We start from the raw sequence: 20,410 nt of genomic DNA, 5'->3' as shown, positions 1-20,410 counted from the left end.
GAATAAGCCCTATTTCTAAAAACGGTGGCGTGTTCCTTTAAACTGATCAATTCATATGGATTACTTTTAGGATGTCTTTATGAACTTTCTGAAGCTCAAAGCTCCACTTCATGCAGTCATTTGATCACTATTGGTTATCTTCTGTAATACTGGTGTAATTATAGTTACAATGCTACAATTTTTACTGACTTCATCTGACTTCTGGTTGTATCATTCATCTTTTCTAGTGTCATCCATTTTGGCTCAACATAAAAATGACTTCATATCAGAGAATTTTAGAGGAAAGTTCACGCTACAATAGTGATGTCATCTTTTGTTCAGTGACTCCTTTGAGAATTTTCTTTATTCATATTTCATGTCTATGCTGATTCTAAAATAATGTTATAGGAATTAAAAGGAAAAAGGAGAAAATGTTCCACTTTATTAACTGCTCTTCCTTTATCATCCAATTTTTTCCTGATTATGTTCCTAGTAAATCCCATTTCTTTTCTATTACAATTTTTGGGGAAGTTCATCTTATCTGTCAGCTCTATCCCATGAGAATGAGAGGCTCTAATGGACATGTGGATGTGCTTGTGGAACTGCAGTCCTGGAGACCATGACATACTCTCTTCTCTTCTCTTCTCTTCTCTTCTCTTCTCTTCTCTTCTCTTCTCTTCTCTTCTCTTCTCTTCTCTTCTCTTCTCTTCTCTTCTCTTCTCTTCTCTTCTCTTCTCCTCTTCTCTTCTCTTCTCTTCTCTTCTCTTCTCTTCTCTTCTCTTCTCTTCTCTTCTCTTCTCTCCTCTCCTCTCCTCTCCTCTCCTCTCCTCTCCTCTCCTCTCCTCTCCTCTCCTCTCCTCTCCTCTCCTCTCCTCTCTTCTCCTCTCCTCTCTTCTCCTCTCCTCTCCTTCTAAATAGGATTAATAGGTATTATTTAGATGTGGAACAGTGGCTCAGTGGGTATTATTGTCGCCCCACAGCAAGAAGGTCCCTGATTTGAGTCCCAGCTGAGTCAGGATACCTTCTGTGTGGAGTCTTCATGTTCTCCCTGTGTTGTTATGGGTTCTCTGGTTTACCCCACATGAACTGACATTAAAGGCCCACTGAAATCAAAATCGCAGTTTTTTAGCTTTTAGTATGACAATGTCAGCCTTTAAGTTATGAATAAGCTGGTGTGTTCCAAAACAATGACAAAATCCGCATTTAGGAGATTTAAGCATTCAAAATCTACAGTCTCTCACTTCCGTTAAAATGGACATCGTCGCAGACTTCACCTTCTCTTCAAATCTTCTGTCCAATCAAATGCTCTCTATAATCTAAAGCCCGCCCCCTCTGCTGAAGTTGCGGCTGAAATCGGTCAGTTTTTAACACATTTACTAATTTCTACATGGTGAACCGCACATAGCACACTATATATGGGATAGGAAACGATTCAGTTTAAATATGCTTTCAGTTGATGCAAATGAATTCTGATTTCATGTTAGTTTCACGCATACACCTGGTCTAGAACAGAGCCATTGACTAGAGACACGAGATGCGGATCATATGCGCAAGTCGGCACAGACAACCAACATATCTGACCTATTTGAATTTTGCACACAATGCTGTATTTCAAAGCGATATGGAGGAGATTATGATGATGAATGGTTAGAGGTAACTGGCTTTACCAAACAGAAAGGCTCTGGTCAAACTATGATATTATAAACAAAATGCTATTGGCTGTTTCAAAAAAGGGGAGGAGCTGTTAACAGCTGGAGCCGTATCAGGCCTTTGAATTGTCTGCAGGCGTAAAGGTCTGTGTTTGCCCTGTGAGGGACTGGCCATGCATACAGGGTGTTTCCTTGCCCTTGGCACAAAACTCTGGGTTAGATCCTGCATCCTCAGAACCTTATAGGGCAATGGTTTTAAGAATGGATGGGTATTATTATAGATCTAATTTAAAAGTGGTGGATGACACTTTGTTGATAATGTCAAAGGCCATGTGTCCAATCAGCTGTCATATTGTAAAAGGTGGCCAAATTAGGTATATTTTTTTGCATTGTAAATTATTGACTAATGAAAAACCAAGAGACTCAAGATATGGCGCTAGCAACGCCAAGGTCATGGGTTCGATTCCCAGGGAGAGCAAGAACTGACAATAATGTAAAATGTGTACCTTGAATGCAATGTAAGTCGCTTTGGATAAAAGCGTCTGCCAAATGCATAAATGTAAATATGAAGACAAGCACCTTGAGTTTTTTATGGTAATGTTAATAAATTACCATTAATAAATCAATATTTATAAATATTGGTATATTTTAAATATATAATTAGGCCTACATTGCAATGTTGATTTTAAGGACATTTTTGCTTGTAAACAATTTTAGTGTTGTCTCACCACACAATGTTCAATGTAAAATCTGTCCTCTAACACAAAGCCCTTCTTGTTTGAGTGTATGATTGTGTACTATACACGTCTAACTAGCCGCACACTATCTTTCACCGGTTTAACGTCAACAAGACACATCCTCTCCAAATTCCTCCTTGACAGGACGGTGTGACTATATCCAGAGCCCTCCACTTCCTGCTCGGGGGCACAGCTGTTATAAGAACCTCTATTTAACCAGAGATGAGCTCATATCCTGGTAATCAGGGCAGAGGGAGAGCTGCTAAAAACAGTGCCCCAATCACCAACTGGATCAGTGCCACCAGAGTTCCGCTCCAACACTGCCATATCAGTCTGGCCAGCCTCATACATGCCACACATCACTTCAGATCTCTTCAATCTTCAGGGTTTAAATGTATCACATTTCTCAGACTGAGAGTACTATTCTGGGAACAGATTGTGCTTGTCAAATGTAAATAATTATATGATCGGTGGATGAGGGTTCAGGTTCAAAACAGGCATGAGAGACTGATATTTTCAGATATGTTACACAGATATGGCTGTCTTTGTGTCAGTATCAGTATTACAGGCCACAAAACCCGGTAGATGGAAAGAGACTGAGATTTGGAAGATGGATAGAATGTTAAAAGAAAAGAGAGGTAAAAAGAGAGAGTGGTTTTGCACCACTCAGCTCTCTTCAACTATATTAATATTCCACACCAAGTGTCCACACTCAAGGTTATTCTCACTCTAAATTGCTGAAGATAAAAAAAGCTCTTCCTTATTAGCATTTGTGGGTAAAACCTGGCTAATCTTATTCACACTTATCCCTCTCGCTGTGACATCCTGGCCTCTGTTTTCACGTTTTCCCCACAGAAAGGTCACAACCTCATTTTCATGGTATTTTCTCGCTTAAATCTGCTTACAGTGCACAGTTTCTGAAAAATAAGCACCGCATCAATGCGCAGCTTCTAGAAAATAAGCACTACATCATAATAATGGCAAGTTATCTCTTTTATTAAAGCTTGTGTATAATTATATAAATATATGTATTTTTAAATAGTTTCAATCCAAGTTTAATGTGCAGAGCTAACTACCGGTAAATGTAAGCATTTTGCACTATGGCCCTGAGCTTATTTGATATAGATCTGTATGTTTGAGTGGCCCAACATAGTGCCACTGACTCAACCAATGGCAATGAGTTTGGGGCAGGACTACTTGCTGGTCCAACCAATGACAGACATGGGAATGTTTGGAAAGCCTGCCTGAAAACCATCATTAGGCAGTTTGCTTTTTCTGTGGCAGAAATTACACAAAAATGATCTCCTTTAAACTATATGAAATAACAAATGTTGCATGAGGACTGCCCCGACATACTTAGCAAAATCAATGAAGCACTAATTGCAACATTATCTTTCCTTCAAGTGGATTTTTAACTCTTGGGATTGGATCATTGAGCCAGTAAGTTAAACTTGAGATCCATCCCGGTCAGTCGGATTCAAATCAAACATTTAGACAGTTCTGTGAATTCATTGATAAGATCTGACAAAAATAAAATAAAACATGATATGACGGATCTGACATTGAACAATTCTTATTCACTTTCATTATACAGAAAAGAGTGGCCAATATATTCTTGAAACATGCTTGGGTTTCCCTTGGAAGAAATTATTGGTGTGAAGAAGCAGAATCTTCGTTTTGTTACATCAGGGTCAGAAACTTTTCCATTAAGGGGCAATATTTGCCCCCTGGAAATGAGTTTCTGGGACAATTGGTAACACTTTAGAATAATGGCCATTAGTTAACATTAGTTAATGTATTAAGTAACATAAACTAACCTGTATTTGTTCATCTTTGTTAACATTAGTTAACAAAAAAATCCAGCTGTTCATGTTTTGTTCATGTTAGTTCACGGTGCATTAACTAATGTAAACAAGATTGTAATAATACATTAGTAAATGTTGAAATTAACATTAACAAAGATAAATAAATGCTTTATAAGTCCAGTTCATTATTAGTTCATGTTGACTAATGTGTTAACTAATTTTAACTAATGACCATTATTCTAAAGTGTAACCGGGCAAATTTTAAATGTATCTTATTAATAATTGTTTCAATCAAACAACGAATCAATCAATCATAATACTAACGTTACCAATAAAAATGTATCAACATAAATAAAAGCACCTTTACAAAACAATGGTATAATGTTGTGAGCACACTTTTTATTTATGTTCACATGTAATTTTAATCACAATAGTCATAATCATTTTAATTTTGTGCCCCTGTATCTTGAATAAGGGGGGGGCTAAGTTTTGCTGGGATTTTTGCCCCAAGCCTACTTAATTTCCAACCCTGATTTATATTTACATGTATTCATTGTATTCACTTTTATCTAAAGCGACTTACAAATGAGGAATACAGCAAGCAATTAAACTTAAGTAGACATTAACATGAGAAACACTAGCAATACAAAATTGAATAATAAAACTCTAATACACAGCATGGCCATGAACAGATTAAAATAAATTCTGCATTTAGTGTTGCCCCAGACTTTGTGGAGCATTTAGGATAGCTTGACATGTGAGCATCTCTTTAAGAGGGGAACTGACACTTACCCATGCTGGAGGTGATGTCACCATTCTCAGAATCTGTGCCGTGATTATTGCCATGGTAACTATTCATCACCTCCAATTTGATCTTCTTCTTCATGGCTTCAGCAAGTGTGGCAGCTGTTAGGCCTGTCAGAGTATCAAACAGAGAGAACGAAAACGTGTTAATTCAAAATAATGCAGTTTTCTTAGCCTTTCTAAAAAAATAAAAATATATCACTTCACTTGCCCAAATCTTGTGAGAATATGTGAATAATAATTGTTAACAGATTCACCTCACTGCTTTTCCATAAATGTGCTTCATTCAAATGCTTCCGTGAAAGCAATTATGAATATTTCACATCCTATAATTGAATTTGACAGAAGAATACACTGGCACTGTAACATTAGATGATAACAACAGGTCTATTATTACCAACAGTGTCATCCCAAAGCTACAATCACACTCTGCCCCACATCACAGTTCTACAGTCAGTCAAACTACGCACCTCTGTCTAGCTATCATAGGATAACAGCTGGTCCTGGATCTGTTGGAGTTGAGATCTCCTTCCCCTGTCATGCGCTGATAATTCAAGCTGCCTGGCACCTGCCCATTGTCACAAGTCCCCAATAACCCTAGTTAACTGTGTGTGTGTGTGTGTGTGTGTGTGTGTGTGTGTGTGTGTGTGTGTGTGTGTGTGTGTGTGTGTGTGTGTGTGTGTGTGTGTGTGTGTGTGTGTGTGTGTGTGTGTGTGTGTGTGTGTGTGTGTGTGTGTTTGCCCCCAGTGCACACGTTATAATTCAATTAAAATTAGATTAGCTTTCCTTCATTGCACAGAGAGCTGCTTCTAGTCACGCGACTCAGACTGCTACTCATCTCTTTCCTCTTTCACTAGCTCAGATCGCACTCAAAATGAAGGCAAGTTTTGATTGAGATCACTTTATTATAGCCCCCTGAAGACAAGTAAAAAAGTTTTTGCAAATTTAGCATTTTCCATGTAATCATAATCATATAACAAAACATAGTTACAATTTTATATATATATTTATATATTATAAATAGTTTTGTTTTTTTTTTTGTTTTTTTTTTAAGTGCTCTCTTTAACAAAGTGATATAATAATACCAAATTTGTTAGCAATACTTAATTCATTATGAAGGGTGTGACGAGACACTTAGCCCACAAGAACGAGACGATATCTTTGCACGGTACTTTTAAGAAATCCTCAGTGACAAAATTCTGCAGGTGCATGAAATGTTTTAAGTAAACATATTGTAATGACTTTAATTTCAGTTCTACTTTCTGAGCATGAATTGTCAAATGCATTGAAAGACAACAATATACAAGCACCCACAAACTCGACTTTTTTCCTGTATGATTTCACACCAGTCTCACATCAGTATCTTCAGACCTTACTGCACATGAATTATGTGCTTCCAACATGTCTAATTGAACAAATTGAACATAGAAATAAAAACAGTATAAATAACACAAATTGCACTTAGTCTTGTTAAGTGCAACCATAATCAATATATATATATATATATATATATATATATATATATATATATATATATATATATATATATATATATATATATATATATATATATATATATATATATATATATATATATGTAAACAAGAGGCAGGATTTATCGCACAAACCATATGTAATTAAAACACATCATCCAATCATTGGAGGCTCTTACGTGACTTTTCACCATTCATTTCAATTACCCCACACAAAACTCACCGCGCACTTTAGGGTGTCAATGAGGACTGAGGAGGCACGCCTACTGCTGCAACTTTACCTGCAGTTATCGTTGTTTGATAGTGTTACTTTATAAAAACTAGTGGCCTTTTCATTTGAAAGCCACGTTTCTAGCATCTGTAAAACTGCATTCTACCATCTTAAAAATATATCTAAATTACGGCACATGTAACTCCCTATTAAACATCGCATACATTTTAAAATATTACTTATTGCTTACAAAGCACTAAATGGTTTAGCTCCCCATTACTAGAGCGAGCTCTTAACACATTATACTCCATCACGTCTATTGTGGTCTCAAAACTCTGGCCAGTTGATAATACCTAGAATATCTAAATCAACTGCAGGCGGTCGATCCTTTTCCTATTTAGCTCCTAAACTCTGGAATAGTCTTCCTAGCATTGTTCGGGAAGCAGACACACTCTGTCAGTTTAAATCTAGACTAAAAACGCATTTCTTTACTATGGCATACACATAGAACATTTTTAACTTTCATTATTCAGATCAACTGACTGATTGTTAGGCTGCATTAACTAGGTCAGCCGGAACCGGGAACACTTCCCAAAACACCTGATGTACTCGTTACATCATAAAGAGAGTGGCATTCACAATAATGTTAGTCTCTCTGTTTATCCCGAGGTTTACTGCAGTGTCCGGATCGGATGGTAGACCTGAGCCTGGACAGACCAACACATCCTGGAGTGTATGCTGACACCGTGTCAATTGGTGTCTCTTCTGAATTTGCCTCACCGGCACGTCTCCGTCGTGACAACTTCTTTCGAATCTTTTTCGATCTTTCGAATATTCCTATTCCTAGCTATAACTCAGTTGTTGTAATTGCTATAAAAGTACATTATGTGCACATGCGGAACAGGACTGTAAAATAAAGTGCTTCCCTTAGCTTGATTCATTTATTAACATCGCATCACTGTTGGCTTGACTTACTAATACGTACAGACAGTATTTGATGGGCTCCTCCTGTACACTGTTGGTCCTGTACGCTGTTGTATGAAGAGGACGATTTGGAAGCTACACTTCCTAGTAAAATGTGATTGTTCAAAAGCTGAATTTGTAAAAGTATCCAACCAATTCCGACGCATTTAAAATCTATCCTTTTAAAATCAACGCTCCAGTCTGGGCAAACCGCTCTGAAATATAACTTTGGCTTGCTGGCATTTGGCTGCAACGTACAACAGTTATGTGCAAATATGAGGCAAGCTCTGGCAGTGAGCTTTAGGAGTGGGGTGTTTTTTTTCTCACTCTCTCAGTTGCTCTCCAAATGCTTTCACTAAATGTCAAGATCAGAGCATGAAAGCCAAGGTCCCTATTCAGCCTGTGAAGAGGACGATATCAAAGCATTCCCCACTCTCGGTCTGCAATCCACTCAAAGAGGGAAAAAACTGTCCTCTCTCTCTTTCTCTCTATCTCCCTAGTGGCCTTTGAGTTTCCATCTCTGTGGCTGACATTGATAGTGTGACCTCTGCCGAAGATAAAAGAGGCCTGTGCTGTTGAGCATTTTCTTTCTCTCTCCATCACCTGCTCTTTCTAAACGAGTACAAATGTGCGGCCCTTTTCGGGGCTCCCTTTGAGAAGTCGTAATGAGGAGACTGAGTACGCGCACATACACAAAGAGAAGGGCAGCTTAGAAGTCGGCCGGCAATTGTGCATTTAGCTTCACATGCAGAATGGACAGAGTTTGTGATGCTTTAAACGACACTCTCTTGAGCAAGAGGAGAGCTGACACCACAGAGGCCGAGGTGAACATATCTCCAGGCAAAATCTAATAGGTTTTAATCATAATATCACAACACAATAAAGGGCAAATTAGAGTTGGCAAGATGAGGTTACATGCTACCTCAGGCAAACCTGCATTGTGAGTGTGGAAACAATAGCTGTGTTTTGTTGGCTTTGGGCTTTTCCAAAGCACAGCATGAGTCAGATTGTTTATTTGCGTCACTTCAGATAAGTGCTGTATAAAGTGACTGACACAGAAATATAACAGGCTGCAACTGGTTTGTAACAATAAGCACCATTTCAAGCAACTGAATTAAAAAGGTAAAGAAAGAGCTGACAACTAGAGTTAGCTTCATTTTAAAATATTCTCATCCCTGCTTAACATGCTGAGGAAAGTAAACCATTCGTAGGTTGATTCTCTCCTTGAAAATAAATCCCCCTGTTTCCTATTTCAGCCTCTCTTAAGATGCCTGTAACACTGTCGCCAAACTAGATGAGAACTGACGACGCAACATGCAATAAAAGGTATATTTTTCCTACACTGTAAAAAAATATTTTAAAAACAAGTTACCTGGTTGTCTTAACATTTTGAGTTCAATGAAAAAAAAAATTTAGTTAATACAATGAACATTTTTGAGAATCGACAACCTTTATTCAAATATTATTCAAATATTTTGTAAGCATATTGGGTAAATGTGTGTTGTATTTGCGATGATGCAGTGAAATATGATTTATCACATTTTTTATGTGGTTCAGATACAATAATATTTTGAGTTTCTATTTATTAAACAAATTTCCTTCATTGTATCAACTCAATTTTTTTATTTATAAAACTCAAAACTTTAAGGCAACCAGGTTTTTTACTTTTTTAAGTTAAACCAACAATTTTTTTTTACAGTGTAGATACCTTCCTAGTTTTTTTTTTTTTTTTTACCCAAGCCATGGCAGCAATACATGATTGGGAATACTTCTTTTAGAAGTATGGTTGACAATTCAATGATTATCTCAGTTACTTTACAGAATATATTTTTTATACACTTCTAAAATAGTTTAATTTAAAGACCGTCTGTGGTGAAAATCCATTTTTTAAAATGTTTATATGTCTATGTGGTGTTTTTAATATGCTTTAAGACAAACAATGTGAAAATTAAAAATTCATTGTTAAAAATATCTCAGTATTTTCAAATAATTTTGAAAAAGGCTGTTTGAAATCGAGTTTCATGCGCCATAAACTACCTTGTAGCCAATCACGTCAACATGCTGGTGGGCTTTAGAATATCATTAACTATGATCGCTCTGAAGCAATGGAGTTTCAAGACAAGCCAGTTTATCATGGTATAATTTTCTGTTTAAAAATCAGGACATTTAGCAATATAGTGGGTGAATTAATTATATGATGTATATTACAATGTCATGATGAACTATATGCCTTTCTCCGCTGACGCTCTAAGTTGTTCAAAGCATTTCTAAGGATGCTGGTTTCTAAAAGGCAGACTGAGATGGTAACTGAGATGGTAGCTGTTTGATGACGTAGTCAAGCAAAAGGCTAATCATATTAATTACCGTTATGTGTCCTGTGTTGTAAAGAGCTATACCATTGTCCAGTATTTACAATAAACACAGATTTGATCGAGTGGATCTCTGAGCTGGTAAGAGTGAGTGGAGGTGGGGATCATTTTTTTCACTGGAAAAAGAGTTTAAATATGTCATTTTGGTGATCAAAGATGAGTTTTAAAGGATAAAATTATTGACTGCAGAGGGACTTAAATTATTTATGCATGACTTTAATACCCATAATGAAAGAGACAATGAATAATTCATCTTGGATTTTGGAGATAACTTTACACACCATGGGCCAGATTTACTAAACAGGGAAAATTAGCGTGAGAGCACAATTCCATGAAAGATCCGATGGGAGTGGACAGTTCTGCGTGTGTGATCTACTGACGACCAGTGTTGCCACAGTTACTTTGAAAAAGTAATCTGATTACTGATTACTGATTACTCCTTTAAAAAGTAACTTAGTTACTTTACAGATTACTTGATTTTAAAAGTAACTAAGTTAGATTACAAGTTACTTTATTAGTTACATTCAGGAGTTGCCGACAACACCCCTGCCACCTCAAAATAGAAATGACAACCGTTTTTGGCAACACACTTTATTGCATTTATGCCAGAGCCTGACGGCCCCGACTTTTTTACGCCCCTTTTTTAGGCTTCTCCTTCGTTTTATATTTATTTTAATAATTAAAATGAACAATGAGATGTGCTGGTGGAAACAACATGAGACCATGATAGCTTGCGCCACTGTCGAGAAATGGCTCGCGCAGGGTTAAAGAGTCCGTTTCTTCAGTGCAGCTGCTAGAGTTATGGCCTTTTTACAACCGGTTCCTTCATTCGTTTTCTCTGAGCAGGTATCTATCGGATTGCTAAATGACCAGGAGTAACGTTAGGCCTAAATGCCTTCCGAGAGTCTTTCGAGACGTATTTAATTCTGATCACTCAAACAAACCAATTCAGAAGGTGCATGAAAGCATTTCAAACTAAACCGGACAAATGTAAATATATCTGGTTGTTTAAACCACATGTGTAAATTTTACTCCTGGCAAATAATTAAGAAATAAATGTGTGAGAGCGTGTTATGGTGTAGTCAGATAGATATGACGGTGCTACTGCTACATCGCTGCAAATGAGTAAAGCAAGCCAACGCAAATGGCCGTTAATGAAACTTTAAAATAAGTCACACAAAACACAATCATCTTCAATATAAATTAATGAGACTAATGATCTTACCAGTGCTTAGGTCGCTTTCTCTCATATTGCGATCTTTGAATTTGAAATGGGCTGCTGAATAAAATGCTAGAATCTTTTGCTTTGATGTGAACTCCGTTAAATGAGCATAGGCTATACCGCGGGAATTGAAGATCGGATTTATATTAATTTAGCTGAAGTCTAAGGTAGGCTATAAGACAACCTGCATGTCCTTTTTTTTTTTTTAGATTGTGTAGCCCGTTTCGTTGTTTTGAGCGCCGTTGCGAGCAATAGGCTAATCTACCAGCCTGCCTCAGCTCGTCAGAAATGCCTTTGTGGTGGTATAATAACTAGCCTACTTTGTTTTTAATGTCAAAGTGGTTATATTTCGTTTCATTTCTTTATTGAGTTCATTTAGAAAAATGTTTAGAGCAATTTTTGTTTGTTAAATTAAAGTTTTAATTTTTTTATGTGACGACCCAGTGAGTTAACCGCATGAGTCTCTCAAACCAACTCTTGAATTGTCTTGCCTATATAAACTTTAATTTAACAAACAAAAAATTGCTCTGAACATTGTTCTAAATTAGGATAAAAAAGAAACGAAACGAAAAATAACTACTTTGACATTAAAAACAAAACTGAACTATTTTAATGGCTGCAACAATGTAAAAAGTAAAATAAATAAATAAAAAACACGGGCTCCAGCCGGACTCGGGCTGAGAATTTTGATAAGCTGTTGGTTTTTACAAAGGAAAATGACTAAAATAGTAACTCACAGTGACTTGGATAAGTAACTTTAATCTGATTACTGGTTTGGAAATAGTAACGCGTTAGATTACTCGTTACTGGAAAAAAGTAGTCAGATTAGAGTAACGCGTTACTATGTAACGCGTTACTGGCATCACTGCTGACGACGTGCAAATTAAAGAACAAAGACGCAGTCAGATCATTTCCATAATGACCCAATGCAATCTTTTGCACTAGGTAACTTTTCAACCTTCATAATATATTTTCAAGACTCTTGTGATGATACATCGACTTAAAATAGGTTGAATGACACGTCTGCCATAGCTTGATGAGGTCTGTATCGTATAAACTTCGGGTTTCGGGTAGTAACCCGAGAACAAAAAGAACTACAAAATTCGACTGCTTTACGGCATATACGTCACTTCCACCAACCCACACTTCCTTAAGTTCGGACGTGCGAGCCCAACTTTGTTCGTCTGATAATATAGTCATGTCTGAAGCAGCACAGACAAATAAGAAAGAAAAGGTTTTGTTGGAGGAAAGCAATAAGAGGAAACGAAAAAGTGATGGGATTAAAGGCAGGACGAGGATCAACATGTGACCAGCGTTTGCTCGTTGGCGTGAGCTGAAGGAGGCGTGCCCGACCGATGCTGTCCTGCTTGTTATGGTGATTACCTACCACTTAAACATTGAACTGAAGTATCATATAGATTCTGTAAAACGGTAACCAATAGACTACTATAATGACACTGGCTTGTAAACGTGAGCATCGGGATTATTTGGCGTTTGAAAAAAATAAAACCCATGAAATTATATTCATATGACATTCTGAAACATATGCCACTGACTGTACCTGGGATGATGACATTTCACACACGACACCTGCATGTGAACTTCTCCTGCAGTGTTCAGGGTAACTGTTAGTGCTGCACCAACCCGCGGGGACGCTTTTATGAAGTTATTTGGCTCACCACTGTATATATTTTTACAACCCGCCCCGCACCCGCGACCATTAAATAGACATACGGGGTCCGCGGGTTATGAGACGACCCGCGCATCACTAGTTCAGGGCTATCAGGGTTGTCATGTCAACAAATGCACGCGCGATGGCATCCCCTGTTGTAGGATGACAGCTTACGACAGTAGTTGAGTACATTATTTTTTCCCAACTGTAGGGGGACCCCGAGAGCAAAAGTTACCCAGTGCTGCTTTAAGGTGGTAAATAACGACGCAAACAACAATTTGAAAATATTAAGAAAAACGAAATTAGAAAAATAAGACAAAATTAGAAAAATTAATTTCCCAGAAACGGGACAATAAAGTATATTCTATTCCATTCTAAATTGACCAGCGCAAATCTTAGTAAAACACCTTGGGTGATTCTATTAAAATACTCTCCTCCCACAAATTTCGTGCCAGCAGCTGGCGCTTTGTAGTAGTTCACTTTGTCAAGAAACACCCCACAAACACGTAATACGCATGGGCGAATTAATAAATAAATTCACGTTTTTGTTGTTTACAAAAAGATGGTAAAGGCATATTTGTCAAAAATGTGCGTTTTTAGTCCCCCAAAACGATGACCAAAATGCATAAAAGTTTTCCGCTCTCAGATGAAAATTGTTTTGCGTAAACATAGACATATTAAAGGAAACAATACTTTTCAAGCTGTGAACTTTATGTGAACAAACAAGTGTAGTTTATGACAAGAATTGTATCAGTCACTGAGTATATATTTTGAATAATGTTAACTTGGCTAATTTTGTATTAATTTATATTGGTTGCAAGTGCGAGACAGCAGTGTGTTAATGGGAAGAGAGCCTGCCCACGTGCTATTCTAATTGGCTGTGGTTTGGGATTTGTTTTGTTGCGTCTTGTAGCCTCTTCGCATCTGTTGTCAAAAGACAAATTGCATGTCGCCGGAATTTTCCTTTGTTGCATCTGGTTAGGACACGGTGCAAGTCTTCATCTGAACGATTAATTGACTGCTTCCTTTTCCTATTCTCCTTTCACTTTTAATTATGAATGCTGATTTGATCATCTTAAATTCTGCTTTTCTCATTTCAGAAGGAATGAGATTTGTTTGTTCTGGCAGTAACAGCGAGGTAGGAGCATTTCCTCATTCTCTTACCAGTGTGAGACATCATTCCTGAGGACATGAGTCCAGAGACGGAGTGGGGCAGGACGTGAGGGCTCTCGGGTGATGTCACGCTCTGGGTCCTTTTAGGAGGTCTGCCAGGTCTGGAGCTGAAAGATGAACACACAATGTCAGACGAGCATTTCATTTTGGTTACATGTAACATCTCATCCAGAAGCCAATGCACTGCTTGCACATTGCAAGTTGCAGTGTAGACAGTTTTGTTGATTATAATGGGAATGCTGTAGTTTTACTGCATCACGTCACTCACTTGAAGAGCAGACATGGTACAGAATGATTCGAAACTGCCAAGTAGGCCTGAGGCTAGTTGTCGCACAAGGAAGTTGTCAAAAGGCCTATATCGCAGTAATATATGTTCTCAAATATCCAGTTACACAAATGTGTGTATTCTATTGCTGTGGTTTTGTATGCTGGTTTCAAACATCCTTTTTAAAATGTTCTTAACAATAATAGTTTAGTGATTCCTATCCTCCAAACTCATCATATTTAGATTTTGTAAACAATGAATAAAAATCAACTGGCATAGTTTGATATTTTAACATGTTAAATTCTCCTAGATTATGCTGAAAAGCTGATATGTTGTCCCAGTCCCATCAGAGCATGGTGTCACACGTTTTTACTACCTAACAATATAGAACAGCTTTTTTTGTAACCGAGACTTGTAGCCAAGGCATTATAAGTACACAAATTGACCTGCTCTGAAAAATGGTCACTGGGGTAAAAAGTTTAAAAACTAGCTATTTAAATAACTATTAAAAAAAAGAAAAGAAATATGATTAGCGCACACTCACACATCCATTTCTGTTGAGAGCTGAACTCATCTACTATGCATACTAGCATGCGTCAGTAAATACTCTCAAGGACAGTGTTTTTTCTGCCATCTCTTGTACTCCCTCCCTTCTCTTTTTTCTCTCCCTCTCTAATTAGATCACACAGCAGACACATCTCCCTTTTCCATAATAAGCTGATTTTTTTGCTCATGTATAATGCATGCTGCACACCTTGTTACCTGCTCTTGTGCATTCATGTGCAATTTAAATTTGTTGGGTTTACAGTACATGTGCTAAAATCAGCCACGGCTCTCTGTATCAAATAAAATCTGCATTAACTTGAGGTGTTTATCTAGACAACCAGGTTTACCTAATTGAGTCTAAATGTGATGGGAAGTAGGTTATGGTCCATTTTCACTTGTTTGACTCAACGCTTTTGATTGCTCTGACCCTCTGTGCATCTCTATCTGTACCTACTGAAGCGGGTGTCAGTTTTTAGGGAAACCTTTAAATGGAAATAATTTCAAAGAAACTTTATCGTTTAGCTGAGCATTCTAGAAAAAATTCCTCTATTTCACACAGAGCCTCCGCTCACACCTCCCCCAGAGCTTGTGAGCGCCAATCATCCTTCATAAAATATTAAAGTCCCCACCGTTTGCCCTTTTAAAATCTCCCTCTCTCAATTCCCTAATTGTAGTGTTTCTTTATCTGTCCACTGCAGAGAGTAAATAAATGAACAAAATAGCTATTTTATCACAGCGCCTGACCTTTGAAATGGGAGAGGATTATCACAGGTTTATTTCTCACCCTATTCTCTCACATACACACACACGCACGCGTGTGTGTGTGTGTGTGTCTGTGCATGATGTGTGTGTTTGTCTTTGACAGAGATGATGACTGCTGTGGTACACATGGATGAAAATGGGCCAGACTAATTCTTGTCTGGATCTATTAATTTTTTTTAAATATATAAAAAAGGTTAAAATTAAACTCTTACATATGATAACTACATTGCACCTCATCTATAATGAAATGTTTTGCATTTCTGAAATAAAATGTTTCAGAAGCATAAAATGTTTTTAAAAAATTGTGTAGGGGGCTTTAAAGGGGAATAAAAACATCATCAAAGTAGTGCATATGTGACATCAGTTAGTTAATTAGAATCTCTTGAAGCATTGAAAATACATTTTGGTCCAAAAATATCAAAAACTACGACTTTATCAGCATTGTCTTCTCTTCCACGTTTGTTTTCAAACCTCAAATAAAGATTCAAATGGTTATGAATCAGCAGATTGATTCGTGATTCGAATCGCCAATGTCATGTTATTTCAGCAGTTTGGCAGTTTGACACGCAATCCGAATCATGAATCAATCCGCTGGTTCATGACCGTTTGAATCTTTATTTGAGGTTTGAAAACAAATGCGAAAGAGAAGACAATGCTGAATAAAGTCGTAGTTTTAGATACGCTGTTGGACTAAATATAAAATATCTTAAACTGTGTTCTGAAGATGAACGGAGGTCTTATGGGTGTGGAACAACATTAGGGTGAGTCATTAATGACATCAATTTCATTTTTGAGTGAACTAACCCTTTAAGTAAAAAATGCCATGTAACGGGGCATTCTCAGAAATCTGGCTAATGTTCTAGCAAGGTTTTCACAAAGTTATGGACAAACCTTCTTCCAATAATGTAATGTTTGTCCAAAGTTTTCTGGTCTTAAATGTTCTCAAAATGTTAGAACAAAAACATTACTTACTCATTGTTTATGGAAAAACATTTACTGAAATGTTTTATTTGATGTTCATGGAAAGTTTTTTTGAATTTCACTATTTGTTTCATTCCCATGGTAACATTCCCATGTTTTCAAAATGATAAAATAGAATGTTTTCTTAACACTTACATAATCGTTTTTAAAACAATACCAGATAGGGAACTAACTCAAGCTGAGGACTTCAATACACAGAGCAAACAAAACAAACTAGGTGGCACACAGATTAAAGGAAATGAATATCTAGGCAAATCAAATCAGTGGCTATGACAACCAATAAGTAGCGGCAACATGGGAAATTTGTCAAACTGAACAGGAAAACAGGACATAACAGAATATAACAGTTAAAAAGCATAATTAAAATAATTTAATTTTTGAAAAGAAAACCTTAAGTGGAGTTTGGCCTGTTTTATTATTATTATTATTTTAATAAAACTGCTTCACTCCTTTTTAATATTTGAAAAATGTGAGTACACACACAGTATGTAACAGCCATGCAGACCCTTGTGACTGTGTGTCAATGTAAGTAAGTTATTTTAGACTGTAAAATATGATAAAACTCTTAATTATATGTAATTATAAATTAAAAACGTTGGGATCAAATATTACTTTTTACTTGCTTGTCAGGGTTATTTTGTCATTCCATGTTTCCCTGTGTGTCTGTTTGTTCCTTTGATTGATTCATCCATCCCGGTCACCTGTTATTCATTCATTTACTCATTAGTTCACTTTGGTTGCTCTGAGTAAAAGCCCTTGGTTTGAGATAAGCTTGGAACAAACTCTGCAAGAACAAATAAATTAGTTTGTTTTCTCGAAGTGGCAAGAACAAGAACAAAGTTTCTTCTGGCAGTACATTCCATTTTTAAAAAGCAGGTGCCAAACACCTCCGTTTTTTTCGCATTAACCACGCCCACTTTAAATTTCTGACCAATCACACAATAGCTCTCGGACACCCGCAATAAAAAAGTTCTGCTCAGGCGATGTGTCGAGAACAAGCTGCGAGAACTCCCAAACCAGGGCTGCAAGAACAGGCCCTGGGAGCGAGAACTTTTTTCTCTTTGCTTTTGGGGGAGTGTATAAACTTAGTTTCTTTTTCCGGTATTGTTTGTGTGTAGTTTTTACTCTTATTTTCCTGTGTGTTCTCATTACATTGGTTACACCAACTTACATTTTTTGTCATTAAATTAACTTTTGGCCCCACTTTATATTACGTGGCCTTAAGTACTATGTACTTACATCAAAAAATAAGTACAATGTACTTTTTGTGGTTAAATTGTTTTGCACAACACTTTTGCTGATATTGCGTGGGATACAGGTAGGGTTAGGGACAGGTGTGGTGGTGTGGGTCAGTTTAAGGGTAGGGTTAGGTGTAAGGAAAGTGCCAACTGTGTAATTACACATGTAACTACAGAAAATAATTACAGACGTAATTACATGCAGGTATTTTTTTAAATGTAAGTGCAATGTAAAAGCATGTATGTACACAATAAGTGCATTGTATCAAATGATTAATTAAAATGTTAGTACATAGTAATTAAGGCCACCTAATATAAAGTAGGTCCAAACTTTTTTTAAGGGCATAATATATTTCAAAGAGTACATTTCTTAGAATTTGGCACGATTTTTCTTTATCTTTATTATAGATGCTATTATTTGAATTGACACAAACGACAACACCGTGACAAGAACAGCATTATTTCAGTTCACATTCTATTGCACTTATTTCTCTCATGAACTCTCACACGTTTGCACAGAAACACATTTCATCTATGTTTCCAGATAAGAAATCTAGGTGGATTTCCTTCTGGTCTTTTCCTTCTCTGGTCTTAGTTATCCTCTTTACAAACAACCAATCGAGACCCAAGCAGTTTCGTGATTTATACAAACTCAACCAAAAACGCACGCAAATATATGTGTAATCACAATCATTTTGTGATTCTGATTACTATAGCCGCATACTCCGAGAGACATGCTAGAACGTTAGTGCTAATGATGCAGCTCTGGTAGAGGACTGTCTTCTCTCTTCCAACAGCCATGCTGAATGCCTAACAGGCTGACGTTTTTAATAATTCCTAATGGGGCGATATTTTAATTAAACTGATACTGATGGAATCAGATTAAATGTGGTTAAGCCGTTCAGCGGAAATGACTCAAGAAATTCAAAGAGAGATCAGGAGATAAGGCACCATTTTAACTCTCTCTCTCTCCCTGTATGATTCATTAACTACGACCCCCTTCCGCTCGCAAAATGAAGAGTTTTTTTTATCACTGCAATTTTTCTAGATACTTCATTTGAGAGGACAGATGTGCACAGGAAACAAGACTTAAGATTAACATGGTAGTCTATGAAAGAGTGAGTCAGAGGGGGAGAAAGAGAGAGAGAGAACAAAAATGCAATGTACAACTCAGGGTGCCTTTGAGGACATTTAATTAAAATCTAATCCTGCATTCATTAAGGCTCACATAAATTAAGCTGTCATTCATAAGATTTATGGATTCTCATTTGCATACCACATACAATTCATCAATTACTGGGGTATGAAAGGGGCACAACCCCCTCTGGGCTGCCCATTGCCACACAAACAAAAGGGGGAGGGGGGAGGATAGAGGAGGGGGGGGGTCTAATTCTCCTGTTTTCCACTGACAAATTCAGATGTACTTTTCAATTATTGTGTCCAACTGAAGCTGTAAATAGGGATTGATCTGTGTCCACAGCGCAAAGAGATATGAGAGGGTGGTCAAAGCAGGAGGTACAGTACTTCAGAGAGGAAACTGGTTACTTTAGATTACAGAAACAAAAAAAAGGGAACTAAGAGAGACAGATATACGTCAAACACTTATCTCTACAATAACTACCTGTTTTACTAAAAAGCTGTCATTCTGGATACGCTGGAGAAAAAAACAAGTCAAAAAAGAATGAAAACCATATTAATAATCAGGGTTAATGAAGCAAATAAAATGACAATTACAAAAAAACATATACTTTTAAGACACTCGTCTGGCATTATAGAGTGTTTGCCTCAGGTGGGGTTTAAAACAATTTATATTTAGTCATATTAAAGGGTTACTTCAGCGATTAGCATATGGCTTTGTATCACTAGAAACCCTGGAGTATATTCAAATGATTGTGCTTTCCCCCCTCATATCCCCCTGAGACAAGAGATTATTGCATTTTATTTCTGGAAAAATTCCTCCTATGATGCAAATATCGTCAATTTGCATCATAGGAGGAATGTTTGGCCAAGGGCTAAAGACTACAGCCAGCAGAGGGAGCCATTTCCGCATGTTTTGAACCCGCGCATGGGGGATGGAGATCACACTCAGAGCTCAGCTCAGCTACAGGCACTCTTTTAAACGGCGCTATGGTGAGCAATGTAAGTCTTTTAACTTCTCAAATTAATTTCTATGAACGTTAAGCTTGCAAAGTCATGAACTGAAACGCGCCAGACTAAACGCGCATTGTGAATGTATGCCGCGAGTATAGTCCCGATTACCTCAGCTCTCATCACGAGAGCTCATTCAGCTCATTTATCTGACTCCTGCAGTTAGTGCTCAGTGCTGTGATACTCGCGCGGTGACTCACTCATTATATTGAACAGACACGTTCAGTTTTTAATTGAAGTGTCTTCTCCAACTCAGTCACAGTAATCAAGTAGGTGGCTTTGGGAATGGCCTCACAGGGCAGCGAAGCATTCTGGGAATTGTAGTCTTTCATCCCCATGAGACAAAAATACATGTTCTGTCTTTTCTCAGTCTAGAAGGCACCAAATTCAAAA

At 37.3% G+C, this 20,410-nt stretch overlaps 1 protein-coding gene across 1 annotated transcript in view; it reads right to left on the bottom strand.

Annotated features, from left to right (window-relative positions):
• dachc (dachshund c) overlaps positions 1 to 20,410 on the bottom strand; it is an 89,338-nt gene that overhangs the window by 47,558 nt on the left and 21,370 nt on the right. The window contains exons 2-3 of the mRNA XM_067441488.1: positions 14,069 to 14,184; positions 4,963 to 5,085 (exon numbers count right to left, since the gene is read on the bottom strand). Coding sequence (XP_067297589.1) covers positions 4,963 to 5,085; positions 14,069 to 14,184 — 239 coding nt within the window. The remainder of the gene's footprint in view (positions 1 to 4,962; positions 5,086 to 14,068; positions 14,185 to 20,410) is intronic.

This window comes from Pseudorasbora parva, chromosome 4 (assembly GCF_024679245.1).
Source record: "Pseudorasbora parva isolate DD20220531a chromosome 4, ASM2467924v1, whole genome shotgun sequence".
NCBI lineage: Eukaryota > Metazoa > Chordata > Actinopteri > Cypriniformes > Gobionidae > Pseudorasbora > Pseudorasbora parva.
Note: the sequence above shows the minus strand (reverse complement) of the source record. Positions and strands in the feature narration are given on the sequence as shown.